Genomic DNA, 19,123 nt, shown 5'->3' on the forward strand with positions numbered 1-19,123 from the left:
ACATTTTGGTAAGAAATTTAGAAACTGGACTAACCTTAGAAGACTTCCTTCGGCTTCTTCTCGTCCAAACTACCACCAGTTTATCTGGTTGCCTGCCAAACAGGAAAAAGAAATTAAATATAATTTGTTATATTAAACCAAATCAATAAAGTTTAGCTTTAGTACTTTATTATTATTATTTTTTTAGTACCAGAAATTGAACTCGGATCCTTGCACTTGCGAGCCAGGTGGTGGAACCACTGAGCTAAATCCCTGGCCCCTAGCTTTAGTACTTTAAAAAGGCAAAAGTGTCATCTGCTTTAGATCTCATAGAGCAGTTACCTTTACAATAAAGCTCTATGATTCAAATATAGATTTTGAATATAGATGTGATCTAATTTAAATGACTTCCATTTCACCCACATGTTCTTCTAAAAGAATTTTAGCAAGTTAATTCATTGAGACAAACCAAGTAAAATAGAATATTTACATTTGATTACTATTTTTAATTTTTGTTTTTTGTTTGGTTTTTTTTGGGCACTGGGAATTGAACTGAGGTCCTTGTGCTTGCACAGCAGGAGGCGAAACCACTGAGCTAAATCCCCAGCCCCTTGATTACTATTTTTAAAAGAAAAGCCCTCACATATTCTCCAAAAATTAATACCATGCTTCTAACACATTATCCCCTTTAATTTTGAGAAAATAAGCTTAAAAAGGGCAATTCCAAAATAATTTAAATCAGTGAGTTACAATACTTTTACATCTCTATATTAAATGAACAATGGTTATGGTTTTCAAAATATTTTAATAATCATCTCAATGATCTTCATAAACACAACACAGCCCTGAAAAATGAGGAAAGTATTCACCATTACTTCTATTTTATAAGCTTAAGAGGAAGATACTAATACTGAAAACTATTTGACTGTATAAATTCAATAGAAAAATGGTATTTCTTCATTAAGACTAAGTCAAATTCCTACCAATTGTCCGGCTTTGAAAATATAATTGTAAAATAAAACCATTGGCCTGCTTTGGTGTGTCATCCTGGAGTGAGATGTTGATGCATAAGTGTTAAATTACAGGTAAAAAAGATGACATTTTTCTATGAAACATCAGAGTGTTAATCTAAGAATCTGTATCAAGGGAGGAACAAACAACTTGAAAATGAAAAACAAAAAGTTTTGCCAACACACAGAAGGAAGAATAAGATGATGATAGTGAGGATGGGGAGCAGTATGGCAATGTGATAGATGGAACTAAGAAGATATGATGGCAGCTTAACAGAGGAACTTTGTAGCCAACAAGTGTAAGCTTCCTTGTTTGAAAGCATCAACAGTGGTGCTTGCTTCAGCACCATACTTCAGCAGCATACTAAAACTGGAAAGCACCAATGGTTTGCTGAGAACTATTTGGATTATTATAGTAACCTGTTTACTTATGCTCTTGTCTCCATTCTCAACTCTTAAATTCTATTTCTATAATACTTTTAGAGAAATGCTATCATATTGTTATGATTTATGCAGATGTCCCCTCAAAGTCTCATGTGCTCATAGGTGGAGCTTTTGGATCATGGGGGTGTGATACTGATAAGTTTATAGCTAAATGTGATTTGGGAGGTAAATCCCGGTTGGAGTAGATGGGTCACTGGAGGCATGGCCTAGGAGGGAATATCTCCTTCCCTCCTTCATTGATTCTTCTCTCTGCTTCCCACTGCCATACCATGAGTTGTGTCTCCTCTGCCATGCCACCCTGTCTTGGGGCCAGGTGACTGAAACCTCGACAAACTGTGAGCCAAAATAAGCCTTTCCTTGTTTAAATTGTGGGTGTACAGAAATCTGCCTGAGCAACAAGAAGGTAACTAAAACATGTATATTTTAGCTTTTTCTTGTTTATAATCCTATAGTGGACACTTGTACTGAAGGTACTACCAACTAACCCTTAGAAGTTGAATTTACAAGTGTATTTGATGAATATTCCATTTTATTTTAGTTTTAATTTAAACTTTAAAAAAATTTTTTACTTAAATGTCTTCTTAAAACCTGACTAGTTTCACTCTTTGAAATGATCTATCTAGACCCTATGTGTATTTGGTCCTGTGGTCTCCTGGTATGCAAGACAACATTTACGTTCTTCAACATGGTTTATAAACCATTTCACCACTGGACTATGACCTTAGCAGCTGTATAATGTACAAGTACCTTATATCCTACCTGATAAACTCTTAATTTATCACTTTCTCTGTGAAATCTTGACAACTCACTTCATCTTACCCCACAGTCCACTCAATCCCATAGCCCAAGCCTCAGGCAAAAGTAATTGCTCCTACTATGTGTTCCCAAAAGTTACCCTAGTCATATCTCTATTTTAATACTTTGTATGCCTTATAATTATTTACTAATTTTTATCTCCCTTCCTAGACTGTGCTACTTTATCAATCTTATTTTATTCATTATTGTATTTCTACCAACTAAAAAAATCTGGCACAATGTTAAGGACCAATGAAGATTTGCAAGAACCTTAAATTTCATCCAGGAATTCCCAACTGGCTAATTATAATTACTAAGCCAGTAGTTATGTAATATACTCTCTCTGCAACTTATCAGTACTTTGCAGGGATCTTCATACTGGCTGTACATTAAAACCTCCCAGAAAGCTTTAAAACAAGAATCATATCAGGCCGGGGATTTAGCTCAGTTGCACCACACCTGCCTTGCAAGCACAAGTTCCTGAGTTCGATCCCCAGTACCGCAAAACAGAAAAAAAAGACTCATACCTACCTTCTAGCCCTGGAGAATCTGATTTAATTGGCCTGGTGTGCAAAGTTTTTAAAATTGCACAGGTCATTCTAATGTGTACCCTTGGTTGAGAACCACCAGATGACAGGTAAAGTGGTAAGCAATTACTTTACTTCCTGACTTGAAACACTAGTGAAGCATTAACAATAACGGGAGTGAGAATGTCACCCCTCTGCAACATCCTCCCAGTGCTGCATGATCTGCTGCCTCCTTTTAACTAGATTCTTAGCACATTCCCATCCTTAATGCAGAAAAGGGAAAGTTTTACCCTAAAAAAACAGGAAGGGTAAACTGGGCTTGGTGGTACACACCTGTAATCCTAGCACTCTGGAGGCTGAGGCAGAAGGATTGCAAGTTCAAGCCCAGTCTGTGTGCAGTTTGGTGACTTAGTGAGACTTTCTCAGAATAAATAGAGATAAGGTCTGGAATACAGCTCAGTGGGAAGGCCCCTCATTTCAATCCCCAGTACTACAAAAAAAAAAAACAAAACAGTAGTCTCCTAACCTGTATGTCTAATATTCCAAGAATGTAAATAGGTAAACAGAACATAAATGACCTCAGAATGCCCGCAGAGATGGCTAAACTTTTTGTGACTCTTAACAAATTATATTCATTTAAAATGTCTCTACTAAAAACATTAGTTCAGCTTTACATTATCAGCAGCAAAATGGGACAGTGTTCTAAAATAAGTTATTTTCTTTTTTTTTGGTACCAGGGATCGAACTTGGGTCCTTGTGCTTGCAGGACAGGCAGCAGTACCACTGAGCTAAATCCTTGGCCTAAAATAAGTTATTTTCAACAGAAGGATACCAATAACCATACAACAGGCTAATTACAATTAATATTTTAAGCATTCATGCTACACTAGAAAAGAAACATTAAATATTTACTTGTATTCTCCCAAGAGACAAGGACACAGTAACTGGACAAGCTGCAGTTTTTCCAGCTACCAAAGAACCTATACTTATACAACTTTTTATAAAAAAAAAAAAAAAAAGTCAAGAATAAACCTGATAAAGCTCAGGTTTCAGAGAAAATTCAGTGACTGCATATTTAGCATTTCCAGCCCATCACCTCAAAATTGTATCCAGGTAGCCTTAACATATATAATACATACAGTATTTATAATGTTTATATATAAACATACTATATACAAACAAAAAAAAATGCATGCACAGTTATGCTTCCTATGAAATCTAAGGTGTTTCATTGAACAATTGAAAGCCTTTTAGTGAGCTTGAGAAAGAAACCTTGAATTAAAAAATACATATTTAAAAATAAAGATGTAATACTTATCCTATCCTTAGAATCCCTAAAACAAACAAAAATAATAATTGGATTTGAAGGTGGAATGTTGTATTTCAAACCATGGTTCTGATCCTAAATTTGGTAGAATAGGAAAAAGGAAGACAGCAGTTGAGAAAGGAAAAAACAGCTACAATGATCCTGATTATAAAGCAGTTTATCTGTATCTTCTTTAACCTGCAACTACATTTTGTACCCTCTCTTTACTATGAAATGACCTAACAAGTATGAAGATAAATTTAAAGAAAATCATTTCTGGTTTAAATTTAGACTCCTGTACTATCTCATGTGTGTCATATGTTTGAGGTGAAACTAAAAAAAAAGCATGAGAAAAATCGAAAACTGTTGCATGAAAATCAGTCTTAATACTTTCTGGAATTGTAATAAGTATTCAACAAATATTTTCCTGCTATGTTACTAATATTGCACTGAACCATGGAGATACAAAGACAAAAGATGAGCTCTGATCTCTGAAGTTTACAATCTAGTGAAAAGACAACTACAACTAAACCAACTACCTCAGCATAAGCACAATGTTGAGAAATGCAGAAAAGACCAAAAAAAGCCTCAAATAGAAAAAGATCTATTTATAAATATTTCACGAAACATGCACATCAAAAAAATCTAGCTGCTCAACTACAAAGATTACATGACTTAGAATCTGTAAAAACTGTCCTTTACATTTTTAAGGTAAAGCCCAACAAAAAATTATAGAGAAATTAAAAGTATTTTCTAAGAACATGTATAAGCAAAGAACAATACTTAGGATTCATGTTATTTATTTAATATAGGTTTTAATATCTTTCTATAAGATAATAATACATTAGGAGGAACTATCTCATAGTGCCAACTGTAATCATTACTAAGAAATAAAATTACATGTCATTTTACAAATACACATTTTGTATTTTCTACAATTAATTTATATTATTTTATGCTGAGGGAAGTATTTAAGTGTATGGAGTGAGTTGTTAAGATAAATCAACACTTTTAAGTTTGGAATCAATTATGAACAGTTAATGAAATTAATTTTTAAAATTTTTACTGAATGTAAAGAACTCTGAGACAGCTGAATTAATTTGTTTTATAAATCAACAGAAGTTGTTATCTACTTTGTCTTAAATTAACATAAATGTATCCCAAAATGTGAGATATGTTCTTTGTCTTAGGTTAACATAAACGTTCACCAAAGTCTGAGCAAAATTTTGAAATAGGTCATACTTGACTCTATCATCCTTCCCTCCTTTTTCTGTAGCCTCTTCAATTCCTGGGCCATTCTTTCTTGTGCATGCAAAGTCAATATGGCATTCCAGTAAGGCTGCCCAGGCCCAAACAATATCACACATGCTTTTCAGATCACTATGCAGTCTCTTCTACATCAGTCAAAATTCCCCCTCTGCCAAAACACTAAAATGAAAAAAATATGGGAAACAATTTAATTCAGGAGACACAAATCCATAAAAGAGGACTCTTCAAAGAGATATAATTTGTAGGAAAGAATTCTAGACTGGAAGTTAAGAAACTTGCTTTTCCTAGGTCTGATATGAACAGACCTTAGGGGTATCTTTCAATTCTATTACCTAATTTATCAAATTAAGGTACTCCACTAAAAGTTCTAAATACTATGGTTCAGTGACTATAAAATTAGATGGCACTAATTGGTTAAATAATTAATGGTTTAGAAGTATAATAAGAAATTCAAATATAAGGTATGTACAGGACTTGTGGCTTCCTGCCTACTAACAAGCTTGAAGTAGCTAATATTACCAATAGTATGAAAAGAGAAGTAATAATTCAGGAGGCCATTCCCATCCTTTCACTCCCACCACCACAACCACTAAAATCTTAGCATTTAGATGAGGCCATATGATATTTCTCACTACCAGAGAGTGCTAAATAGTTGGTGCCATTTCTGGAGTAAATCAGACAAAAAAAAAATGTATATTTTTTCTCACAACAGTGGAATGAAAAGGACTATGGAATGCAAGGGGAAGCAAAGTCTTAAAAGCTGCCTCGGCCTCTGAATGATCATATAGAAGGTCAGTTGACTTGGAACACACTGTCTATTATGATAAGCACACACACAAAAAAAAAACCTTTTACTAGGTTAGGCCACCTGGATTTTGGGGTGTATCTACAACAGTAATACCACAATGTTCTAGAAAACTCAGAAAATTGAAAACACACATATACATAACAATAAGTTACTATCTTATAGAAGCTTACATTTCAAAGTACCAGGACCAAATTTAGTAATTTTATGTCCTAATAGTTTTCATTTATATAAAACTGATGTTTCCAAAAATAAATGACAGCTAGACCTCAAAACTTCGTAATTAATACTCAACCTTCTGAGATCTTCCTAAGTTAAAAATAATAAGCCTGTAGAACCCAAAAGGTATATATTCTCACCACAGACTCCAGAATACACTTAAAATGAGAAAAAGAGCTCAAAATATTAACACCAAACTTAATGTGAACAGGCACTTCACTAAATAACAATGTTATGCATTGTAGGGGAAAGGGCTCTTACTCTTAACTGAACATTTCATGGTGGGATGCTATGAATATTGAAATAAAAGGAAGAAAACTGTCTTATCACAGAAATACTCTGACTTTACTATTTCTCAAGTAATTATTTTTATCCTTCAGTAGGTACATGTACCTCCTATTATACTATCATTGCCACAGCCCAAGTTAATTACACTCCTTTATACTTACTTCACAAGAGTTATTTAGCAACTGTGACAATTAATTCAATATGAAAAAACTGTCCAAATACAGAACAATGTACATATACAGATGTATATTTCCTTTCTGTAAAAACAAAGGCCAGATCTAATACTAAAAGATAAAATAAATGTTAATTAAAATATTATTTTAAGAATATGTATATATATTTTGTATGATCTTATTATGTTTAAAATATCTTTTCAGAGTGATTGCTTCTGATTAAAAATATTTAACTGAAAAAAAAATATTTAACTGGTGTGGTATGTGGACTTTTGCTGATAAGTATTTCTAAATACATATATACCAGTATTTAGAGATATCATATTTCCTCAAAAATAAGACCATGTCTTATATTAATTTTTGCTCCAAAGGATACAACAGGGCTTATCTTCAGGGAATCTCTTATTTTTTCATGTACAACAATCTACATTTATTCATGTACAAAAATGTATATTTATTCAAATATAGTCATGTCATCTTCTGGAAAAACACTGTAACTCTTCAAACCCCAAATTTCATACAAAAAAGAAATTTCCATTTCCTGTAGAACCATTAGCCCCAATCTCTCATGTCCAGCAATGCAGCTCTCCTTAAATGAGCACTTCTTGTCCATGTAACCTGCTCATAGTGCACTGGCAACACAGCTGTCAGTGATTTTATCTCATGAATTCTTCACCCAAGTCATGAACTCTTGCAAGCTAGACTTCCCAAAGTTTCTATCAAATTGGATGTTAATTGAAGACTTAAAAGATAGAAGCGGCAACAAAAATGATGACAGTTAAGAATGATTGTCCACACAATAGCAACAAAAAATTGCAAGCACCAAAATTCAGAAAATGTTTCTTTGTTTCATATTAGTGCATTAAGTATGTCCACCACAACATGTCATGTTGAATTATGAAGATTAATATTATACACAACTACATCTATTCATTATCAAGTGTGCACATTATTCATGCGTACTCCAATTAGTCATTCAGCTGTAAGTCTCAAATTATCTATTTACATAGGTGGTTTACATCTCGTCCAAAGGCACCTGCTTGGCTATTTACAAATACCAAATTATAATTTATATTATCATTTAAGTATTAATGTCCATAATATTATTTATTTATATTTAATTATATATTAATATTATTTTATAATTCAATACATCCATTGTGTGTTGCAACAGACATACTGAATACGTCCATCTGGCTGACAATCTTAAATGAGGTTTACTTTGGGGGTAGGGCTTATATCACAAGCATCCTGAAAAAGCATGTTAGGTCTTATTTTCCAGTTAGGTTTTATTTTAGGAGAAATATGATAGCATTGTTCAAACTGAAGTGTAGTTTGGCATACTTAAACTGAGCGTACTTTCTGACAGGCTATCAAAAAGTATACTATTCAATGGGATAAAGGATTTATAGTTTTTCTAATATAGATATTTCTGAGACAAGCAACACTATATGTGATGAATCACTACTGTGTGTATGCTATACTGATCTTCCCAAACAGTAATTCCCACTTTCTTTATTGTTTTATAGTATCACCCTTAAAGATTCCTTTAATTTAGCACAATACTTACTCTTCTTTTTCTAGTCCTACTGAAACAAGTCTCACATGTCACTATATAAATGTTAGTATTCCCACATTACAAACCTGGCTCCCTGGAACTGATGTTAGTAGAGAAAAAAAGTATCAATCTGGCCATCCCTCAAAACAATCATATTCACAATTTCCTCCAGATACATTCCTATAATTGCTGCAATTGTTAGATTTGTCCACTTTGTTTCTATTTGAGTTTATGGTTCTCAAGAAATTCTCCCGTATTAAAAAAAATTATTTATTGAGAAGGAGGGAGAGAAATAATATGATAGGTAAAAGAATCACGAGTTCCCTGGTTGGATCATCTAAGCCCCAAGAGATTTCTAATCTGTGAAATAAAAACTTCATAGAAACAATGCAAAGATCAGTTTAAGATAATGCACAGCTATGCTAATATTTGTGTTGATGACATGTGAAGCTTGTTACAACAGGAAAAAGAACAGTAAATAATATGCTAAATTAAAGGAATCATTATGGTTGATAATATAAAACAATAAAGCAGAAGGTAATGTTAGGGAAGATCAATATTGCACAGATATACAGTGTTATGGTTTGAGTCTAGATGTTCCCTCAAAACCTCATAGGTAGGGTTTTTTCAAAGGTGGTTGAATCTAGAGTGTGTGATGCTGGGATTATGGGTGTGTGATTACTAAATCAGTCCACTGATTGATTTGGTACCACCCTAATCCTGGTAGCCTGGATACAATATAAGGGACAGGAAGAGGCATGTCTGGTCCCTTGTTGCTTTTGCTGTCTTCTGCATGCAACAAACTGTTTCTCCTCTGTGACACTCCTCTGCCATGTGCCACTCTGCCTTGGAGCCAGCCAACTATGTACTGAAACCTCTACAAGCTGTGAGCTAAATAAACCTTTCCTCTTTAACTTTGGGTGTTGGGTATTTTGTTTCAGCAAGGAGAGAAAAGTACATCATACAGCAATGATTACAGTACAACTTGTCTCAGAAATATCTTTATATTACAAAATTTACAAAACTTTATACTATTGACTAATAATAGTAAATGTATATATGCACGTTACTTAGCTGATTGCTCATCTTTCAGCAATCTCTCAAAAAATGCTACCAGCACAGTTACATTTACAGCTAAATGGATGCACACTGAGGTGATATTCTTAAGTGAAATAAATAGGACACATGTGTAAATACCGCATAGTTTCTCTAGTGTGAGAAACTTAAAGTGTAAATAAGGACTAAAAGGTATAATAGATAATGTGAAATAGGAAGAAAAGGAGCAAAGGGGAAGGGGAAGTGGGAGGGGTATGGGAAAGGAAAGAAGGGAATGGAATTAATATGAGAAAATGAAAAAATAGAAAGAAAGTCTTTGTAAATAGGAAGGGGTTGAGGGGTTGAAGGGAGGGCAGGGAATGGGAAAAAATAAGAAGATAGATTATGTAAAGGTACAAATTTTCAATGATGAATGTCATTATATTGTATACCTAAAATGTACCAATAATATTAATTTTAAAAAATGCTATCAGTCACTCCATGCATGTGCATAGGGCTTCCAAATAGCTTTGTACTATCTTCCACGTAAATGTGAACGGACAACAAGGATCACCTGAGAAAAGCTTCTATTATAAGAGAAGAGGCTTAGAAAAAGAAAAAAAGAAAACAATATCACCAGTATGCTCAGAGATTTAAAAGACACTATACCCATAAAAAATACAAGAGGAATATTTAATGAATTAGAAAACATTCTGGAAATTGGTAATGCTGGCTGGAAAATAAGCAGGACCAGTCAAATACAAAACCCCAGGACAGCATCAAATAATTTCCAGGACCCTGTATGTAGAACTTCTTGCGAGTTCCCATGATATGTGGATGACATTTAAGGACACAGATGCCAAGAGGAGCCTGTATTATAACTGTTCATGGTAGCCCACCCTATGCCTCCCAGATATAGAGTGTACTTTTATTTTTGTTTTTATCCTTTCCTCTCTTCTGTTGGCCTGAGCATGCTTTGCAGAGCCAGTTTTTCCCTCATCTTTTGGTATCATTTTTGGCTTTTCTCATTCAATTCTTTGAGGCAAGAAGGACCTCAATTATGTTTAACTGGCAAGCCATTTCTAAAGGAACTACCAGATGACAATTTTTCATTAAGAAAGCAAAAAATGAAGAGTCAAAACATAAGGTTGGAAAATTCTTAGAACTAGAGTAAAATAAGTTTTTATTAAAGGAGAAAAAATACAAGAAATGAAAATAAATCCAAAAGGGTAAATATCTGAGTAAGTACCAGTTAACAGTGAAAAAAAGTTCCAAGATGTCACTTATTTCAGAACCCCAATGGAAGCCATTCTAAAGTGAAACAGTACACTGGATGGCTCTGAGAGAGAAAAGGAACTGATAAATTACTAATGTGTTTAGTTGTCTGAAAGATTTTGAGATTTTGAGATTTAATTGAGAGTTGACAGAAAAGTTTAAAAATAATAATGTAGATGAGCTGTGGGAAAGGAAGTAAAAAAATTCGTAATTGTCAACATAAGGAAAGTCGAAAGAAAGTGTGATAGCACTATGGGGCTCAGCTGCAAACAGCATTTACTAAGTCATAACAATGAATTCTGATATATTTCTGATAGAGCCGATTATGGAATGGGAAGGATACCGAAAAGGAAGAGTATAAGTGTGATTCAGAGAGGAGGTGGTAACATAGCTAAGTCCTCACATACTAAGTCAATAATCTAGTAGATAAGTCTATAGTCAAAAGGGTAAAACAACAGTTGAAAGTGTGTTCCTAAACAGTGAAATACTACTTCATACCCACTACAAAGGCTATAATAAAAAAGACTGACAATAACAAGTGTTGGTGAAGACGTAATGAAAATGGAACCCTCATACATTGCTGGTGGAATTACTAAGTGATGGAGCTGCTATGGAAAACTAGCAATCCCTCAGGAAGCTAAACTATGATTTCTAGTGTTTGGTCCAGCATACAAAAAGATTGGAAGTCATCATTTGATACTAACAAGGAAAAAGCTGAACATGCTGAAATGTCAACAACTTTTCTTAGTTCCTTAGCAGAAGTAAGATCACAGGGCAAACCAGTGACTCCAAAATTGGAGAGACCAAAGAGGGAATACAAAGAATCACAAATTACCAAAGCTGAAACTTCTGTGGGGACCAGGGCTAAGGTAGGAAAAACTGAACTGTAATTGATTAATTGCTGGAGGCTCAGTATGGACAAGTTTTGAGAGAGAAAATACCCAGGGGGACCCAGTAACTGGAGTGAGGGGTAAAGAAATGTGGGTATACTTTCGTGAGTTTTATCTTCCTAAAGTATCACCACATTCTCACAGTGAATATCAAGGAAAAAATCCCTGATGCTCCCAAAAGGGAAAGGGAAAAGAAACCATTTTGAAACACACAGGAGCATTCCATTCTTCAGAAGATCTGCCCTCAAGAGAAACTGTTTAACCAGAGCCTAACTTGGAGTTTTATCAGAGTTTAACTGACCTAGAGGAAGGAAAATACTCAAGGCTAGTCAATCCTACCCCATAAGTGTAAGGGAAAGGCAAATTGACAAACACTTCTAAAATTCATAATCCAGAGACACAGATTAATCATGGAACTACACAATATTTCCTCTTCCCTCGCCCACCAAACCTTACTATCGCATAACTGAAGGCCCATTTACCTATTACTACAACATGTCTCACTATCAGAAAAACTTACAAAGCATACCAAAAAGCAAAAATCACAATTTGAAGAATGAACAAGCAACAGAACTAGATTCAGATATGGCAAAGCTGTTAAAATTATAACCAGTCAGGCCAGCAATTTAGCTCAGTGGTTCTGCCGCCTGCCTCGCAAGTGAAAGGACCCGAGTTTGATCCCTGGTACCAAAAAAAAAATTATAATCGGTCATTTAAAGCAACTATAATTAATATATTAAGGGCTCTAAACGATAAAGTAGACAGCATGCAAAGACCAGATAAATAACATAAGCAGAGTAATGGAAATCTAAGGAAGAACCAACAAGAAGAGCTTGAAGAATGTAATGGAAATGAAGAATACCTTTAATGGGACTATTAGTAGACTAGATACATTTCAAAAATTTTTCTAAGCTTAAACCTATCTAAACAGAAACTTCCAAAAGTAAAAACCAGAGAGAAGAAAAAAGTCTAAACACTATGGAACAGTGACAAGAGGTATAAATATATATATAACAGGAATAGTAGAAGGAAAGAGAAAGGAATTGAAATATTTGAAACAATAATGACTCAATTTCTCCAAAGTAATGTCAGACATAAACCATACATCCAAGAAGCTCAGAGAATACCAAGCAGGATAAAGGCAAAAAAAATTTACACATGTGCAAAACATTTTCAAACTACAGAAAATCAAAGATAAAGAAAAAAATGCTGAAAGAAGTCAGAAAATAAATACACTACTTTTACAGGTCAAAGGCAAGCATTATATTCTATTTCTCAGAAATCATGGAAGCAAAAATAAAATTTTAACCCCCCCCAAGAAAGAAATCATGTAAGCAAGAAGAGGGAGGAATAAAATATTGAAAGTGGCAAGAGCAAAAATCCACAAATCTACAGTTCAGTACCATGGGAAATCATCCTTCAAAAGTGAAGAATATATAAAGACTTTCTCAGATAAACAGAAATTGAGAAACTTTGTTGACAACAGACCTGACTTGCAAGAAATGTTAAAAAAAAAAAAAAAAAGCCAAGAACTGTGGCATGTACCTGTAGTTCCAGCTACTCAGGAGGCCAAGGAAGGAGTACTGCTTAGTTAGGCCCAGGAGTTCAAGGCTAGCCTGCACAACACAACAAGAACACATCTCCAAAAAACAAAAGTTAAAAGAAGTTTATTAGAGGAAAAGAAAATAAGAAAGGATGACCACCAAAGATGAAATAAATAAATAAAACATTTTATTTTTCTTATGTTTATGATCTCATAAGTTTACTCAAAATAACATATCTGATTAGATATGCTTATGTAAATATCATATGTAGTGTGTGAACACATACATATGCTTATGCATGCTAACATCTAAGTAAAATGAATGACAACAATGATACAAAGGATAGAAGAGAGAAATTCAGATTGTTTTGTTATTATAAAGTATAAAACCTGTGAAGTGATATAGCATTGCTTGAAACTGGGCTTGGAATAGTTGTAAATATACATTGTAAATTCCAGAGCAATTACTGAAAAAAAGTGGAAAAATATATATAACTGACAAGCTAAGGGAAGAAAACAGAAATATAGGAAATTTTAATTAAACCATAAAAGAGAAACTAAGTAGAAGCTGAAAACCGCAAGATGTACAGCACTGGACTACCACAATTGGAGACTTCAACAGTCCTCTTAAGATATGGTCACACTGAGGAGGGAGACAATCAGTAGAGACATAGTTGAACTCAGCACCATCAATCAACTGGACATAATCAACATCAATAGACTACATACTTCATCCAGCAAGAGCAAGCTCACATGGAATGTTCACCAAAAGAGATCATACTCTGGGCCATAAAACAATAAAATAATACAAGTAATACAATGTCTCCCATTCTCAGCTCACAATGACAGTAAACTAGAAATCAACAATTAAAAGATAGCTGGAAAATCTCAAACTATGTGAAAATTAAACAACATGTTTTTAAATTTATGGGTCAAAGAAAAAATCTCAAGGGAAACTGAGAAATATTTTGAACTCAATGAAAACAACATCAAAATTTGTGATATACAATGGCAGCAGTACATTGAAGGAAATGTATGAGAATGAATACATATATTAAAAAAGAAGAAAGTTCTAAAATCAACAATTTGTGTTTCTAAGGAAAAAAGATGGTCAAACTAACTGGAAAGTAAGCAGAAGGAAAACCAAAACAAAAAACAAGGGGAAAAAACAACAGCCAGAATTAAGCCAGAAATCAATGAAACTGAAAGCAGAAAATCAGTAGAGAAAAATCAACAAAGGAAAAAGCCAGTTCTTCAAAAATTAATTAAGCCTCTAGCCAGGGTAAGAAAAAAAGAGTACAGTACACAAAATTATTAATATCAGAAATTATAAAGGGTACATTACTATAGATCCTCTGGACATTAAAAGGAGAATAAAAGAATGCTATGAATAACTCTATACTCAAAAATCTGATAACCTAGATGAAGTGGACTAACTCCTTAAATGACTCTTACTAATCCACATAAGAGAAAACATGCCGATCTGACTAGGCCTATATCTAAAGAAACTGAATCAGTAATCAATAAACTTCTGAATCAGTAATCAATAAACTTCCAAATCAGAAGGTATCAGGTCTAGATTGCTTTACTTGTGAAGTCTACCAAACATTCAAAGAAAATATTATACCAAGTATGAAGTCTCAAATTGACTGGCTTTGGGATCTGCCCCAGGGATTGGTGGAGCATATACCTAGGTGGGCTAGGTGAGTCATGGAGGCATGGCCTTGTGGTCTATGTCTGGGTCCTCACTTCTTCCACTCTTCCTTTCTCTGCTTCCTGTCAACCATGGACTTAGCAGCTTTGTTCCACCTGGCCCTTCCACCATGATGTCTCTGCCTTGGAGCCAAACAACCACAGACTGAAACCATATCCTCATTTATGGTGTGGGTGTTGTGTACTGTGTCTCAGTGATGAGAGAGCTAATAGAGAAAATTTGTACCAAAGAAGTGGGCTCATTGCTGTGACTGTACCTGACTATATGGTTTAATTCTTTGGAACTGGTTTGCAGGAAGAGTTCATAAAGGTTTGGAGATGCAGGCTAGAAGACGCCCTAGAATGCCATAAACAGAGCCTGACAAGTAAATTTTGTCAGAGCTCAGAAGACTAGAAATGCTGCTAAGAATGCAAACAGTAAAGGCCAGGCTCAGGAAGTTTCAATTGGAAATAACAACTCCGTTTGGCAGTTGACTAGATGCCATGTGTGTTATGCTCTGACAAAAAAATTTCTCCACATTTTGCCCATGTCCTGAGATTTTGTAGGAGACTGATATTAGAGGCAGTGTACTAACTAATCAGGCAGAGGAAATTTCAAGATAGACTAACTGTGGTGGATTAACTTGGAACACCCAGCTGAACTGAATCAGCATGACAAAACCCAGCATCTATTTACTACACATACACACATGCAAACACTCATGCACATATACACACAAGAAATTCTCAGCTAACTAGGAATTCTGGGGAACACTGTCAACTTAATGTCAACTTAATAAGAAATATCTGTAAAAAAAATCTACAGCTAACAGTACTTAATGGTGAGAAACTTAAGATCTGAAATAAGGAATGATGTTTCCTTTCACCACTACTTTTTAATATCATATTGAAAGTATTAGCTAATTCAATAAAACAATGAATATATATAAAGAAAAACTAATAAAGCAAATATGGCAAAATATTAATGGTTAATGACTCTCAGTAAGGGCTACTGAGAGCTCTTTAATCCCTTGCCCAATCTCATAACCAATGTGAATTAACATTTGGGTTTTCTTTCAGCCTCAGTATTAAATTAAACATGTAGTTCTTTTTGTGTTGGGTGAATATCAAAACTATCAAGTATTTTAGCAATAAATTACCCATTTTATAGTGATATTTAATCACTTATTCAACTAGTTAGGCTAAAAATTATATTTCCACTGAAATTTCTAAAAAAATTTTTAAAAACCTGATTATATGAAGTCCAATTCTGTATTAGACAATGCATTCATATCTAACAATTGCTTTATATGTCAAGTAAATGTGACCTAATTTATCTGCTCATTTAGATACAGGTGGGAGCATCATACATAATTAGGAAAACTTGTAACAGAATTTTTCTCCTTCTACAAATTAACTAAGATTTTATCCATATCTTCTAATAAATACTAGAAAACTGAATTTTCAAATTTAAAGTTAAAAATATTCTACTTCAATTAGTGCATGAAGTACCACTTAAATGCCTAATGTACACACTAGATATATGATGAATTAACAAATTCATTATTTAAAACTTCACAGAGATAATATTATGCACACAAAAAGCATCAAATACTAGATCTCAAATGTCATTATACTAAATATGTTAAAACCTTTCCCCAGCAAATACAGTTGCTAGCTCACATTCTTTTCTCTTTTTCTTTCCATTCCTTTTGAAATTTATATTTTTTACATAAAAGGCATTTTAATTACAGTACAGAAGACATTCAAGGCACAGATATTATGAAACCAAAATTGCTTTTTGCAGAATGGAGGATAGATATATATATATATATATATATATATATATATATATATATATTATTTGAAACCCAATAAAAATTCCAGCACATTTCATTCACAATCTAGTTCCTTTCAACCATATTTGTCATTTCAAATATATTTGATATCCCTAGAAAGTTAGTATCCCAGCAAACATTTTATGTGTTTGAATAATCCATGCCCTAGCAAAAAGATGTGTTCTTGTTTTCCTTTGTTTTTTGAAAATGCTTCAAAGGTCTCATTCATAAAGTCTAGGTGGCAGGAGATATCTTAAAGGGCAGAAACTGCATTTAGGATAATAGCAAAATAGGAACTTTAGGTTATTATCTACACTAGATACATAATAATTTTCCCCAAAATTTAATTAGGGCATCAATCACAAATTTAAATTGATGATTCTGAGTCATGAGAATTTTTTTTTTTTTTTGGTACCAGGGATCAAACTCCGGTCCTTGAGCTTGTGAGGCAGCCGGTGAGACCACAGAGCTAAATCCCCCGCCTGTCATGAGAAATTTTTAAAAATAATGTATCATCTAACATGAGAACCAGGGGTGAGTACCTTTTTATCAAGAAAGATGCCACTGAAGATGAGGCTATTTCATACAGGTCAATCCCTTCTATTAAAAAAAATTTAGTTTCTAGTCTTCTTAGACCATACCTACAATTTCTGTCAAAAATCTCAAAAGAATCAGGAATAGGAATGCTAAACTATAAACTGAATCTTTTCACCATAATGCTAATTCAAAGTCCATACACAATTAGCACTGACAATGCCACCTTTGAAAATAATACCAAGCAAGCAAACAAATCAAAACAAGAAAAGACTGAGAATCTGCCACAGTTAACTAAATGCAATGTGGTACCCTGGAACCAAAAAAAAAAAAAAATCGAAAAACTAGTGAAATCTAAATCAAGTCTAGTTTAGTTAATAGCAGTGTAATAGTGTTTGTTTCTTTGTTTTGACAAATGTACCATGGTATTATAAAATTACATAACATGAAACATTTCATACACAGATAAGAATGAAGAAAAGTTTTAAGTGAAGAAAAACTGCTAGTTAACAAATTAAAAAATACTAAATTTCCAAGTGAAGAAATAAAATTAAAGTGGAACCATTTTTTGCCTATCATATTACAACTTGAAAAATGTATTACTGGTAAAACTAAGGCTAAGTCTTGTATTGGCATATATTGGTAGCTACTGGATACTACATTAAGATACACTTTTGATAAAGCAATTGGACACACTGCATCAAAAACCCTAAAACATTTAGTAATCCAACTTTTGTAAAGATATACATACTAAGGAAATAATCTGGAGTACAGAAAACTTTCATACAAAATTTGTTCACTAAAGTTGATATTTAATTTTTACTGGAAATAACCTATAAAATATCCACTACAGGTAAAAGTTAATTATGTCACATCCACTTACTGGTCTGCTATTAACAATGATACTCACTGAGCTAATAATAAACTTGAGAAATTTACATTCAGAATTATATAAATAAAGCATCAGAACCAGGTAAAATAAATGAACAAATTATGCTTAAACAAGAACCTGGAAGAAAAACATAAATAGTAATCTCTGGATGATAAGGTTATGGACAATATTTTCCCCTTACAGTTAAATACCATATGATATCTCTCATTTGAGTAGAGCAGAGTATAAACAAAGAGAATGATAAAGGATGGATAAAAGGGGACAAGGGAACGGATCTCTTGCAATAAGGAAGTGGACCAAGGGAACAAGGGCGAGGTGTGAGGAGGAAGGGAACGGGAAATAAACAGAATAAAGGTATGCCCTGTTCGGGAACCTAACAACCTCCATTAATGTAAACGTTGTATTGCATAACATGAGCTAAGATTAATATTATCAACAGAAAGAAAAAATGGGATAGGGGAACTTAAGGAAGAGGGAGGGAGAGGGAAAGGGATTTTAAAAAAGAAAGGAAACAAGCTATAGTATGTACATGTAACCATTCTCCAAGACAATTGTAAACTGCTTGAACTAAACATATACCAATAAAATAAATTTTTAACACATTCTAGTTCTCAAAACTATCAGCATGCATTGTGGAAGTAAGGTAGTACCCTTCAATGGGTTTACAGTCAAGTAGTGAGAACCTGGATTAAGTTACAGAATAAGAGAACAGAAAAAGCTAGATGTTTAAGCACTAGCAAAGCGGTTGAGATAGAGGAAAGATCAAAACCAGCAAGAATTTAAAAAGGCTCTCCATTATATTTTCCAGATGCATTCATTTTGTACAAATAATGTTGAGTGAAATAAAGCAGACACACAAGTAAATATGGTATAGTATTTCTTATTTGAGTAAGGCAAAATACAAAGAGCATGATAAAGGATGAATAGAAAAAGACAAAGGGATAAATTTCTTATAAACAGAAAAAGGTTCAAGAGAACTTTGGTGAGAGGAGGGGGGAGGGGAAGGGGAAATAAGTAAAGATATGCCATGTACAGGAACCTAATAATCTAA

At 33.7% G+C, this 19,123-nt stretch overlaps 1 protein-coding gene across 16 annotated transcripts in view; it reads right to left on the reverse strand.

Moving 5' to 3' along the window:
- Ehbp1 (EH domain binding protein 1) overlaps positions 1-19,123 on the reverse strand; it is a 350,855-nt gene that overhangs the window by 301,918 nt on the left and 29,814 nt on the right. For all 16 annotated transcript variants that reach the window (XM_087215996.1, XM_013074056.3, XM_004849989.3 and 13 more), the window contains one exon: positions 35-92. In XM_087215996.1, coding sequence (XP_087072122.1) covers positions 35-92 — 58 coding nt within the window. The remainder of the gene's footprint in view (positions 1-34; positions 93-19,123) is intronic.

The sequence above is a fragment of the Heterocephalus glaber genome, unplaced genomic scaffold (genome assembly GCF_053883595.1).
Source record: "Heterocephalus glaber isolate CG9 unplaced genomic scaffold, H.glaber_assembly_v1.0 deba00001457, whole genome shotgun sequence".
NCBI lineage: Eukaryota > Metazoa > Chordata > Mammalia > Rodentia > Bathyergidae > Heterocephalus > Heterocephalus glaber.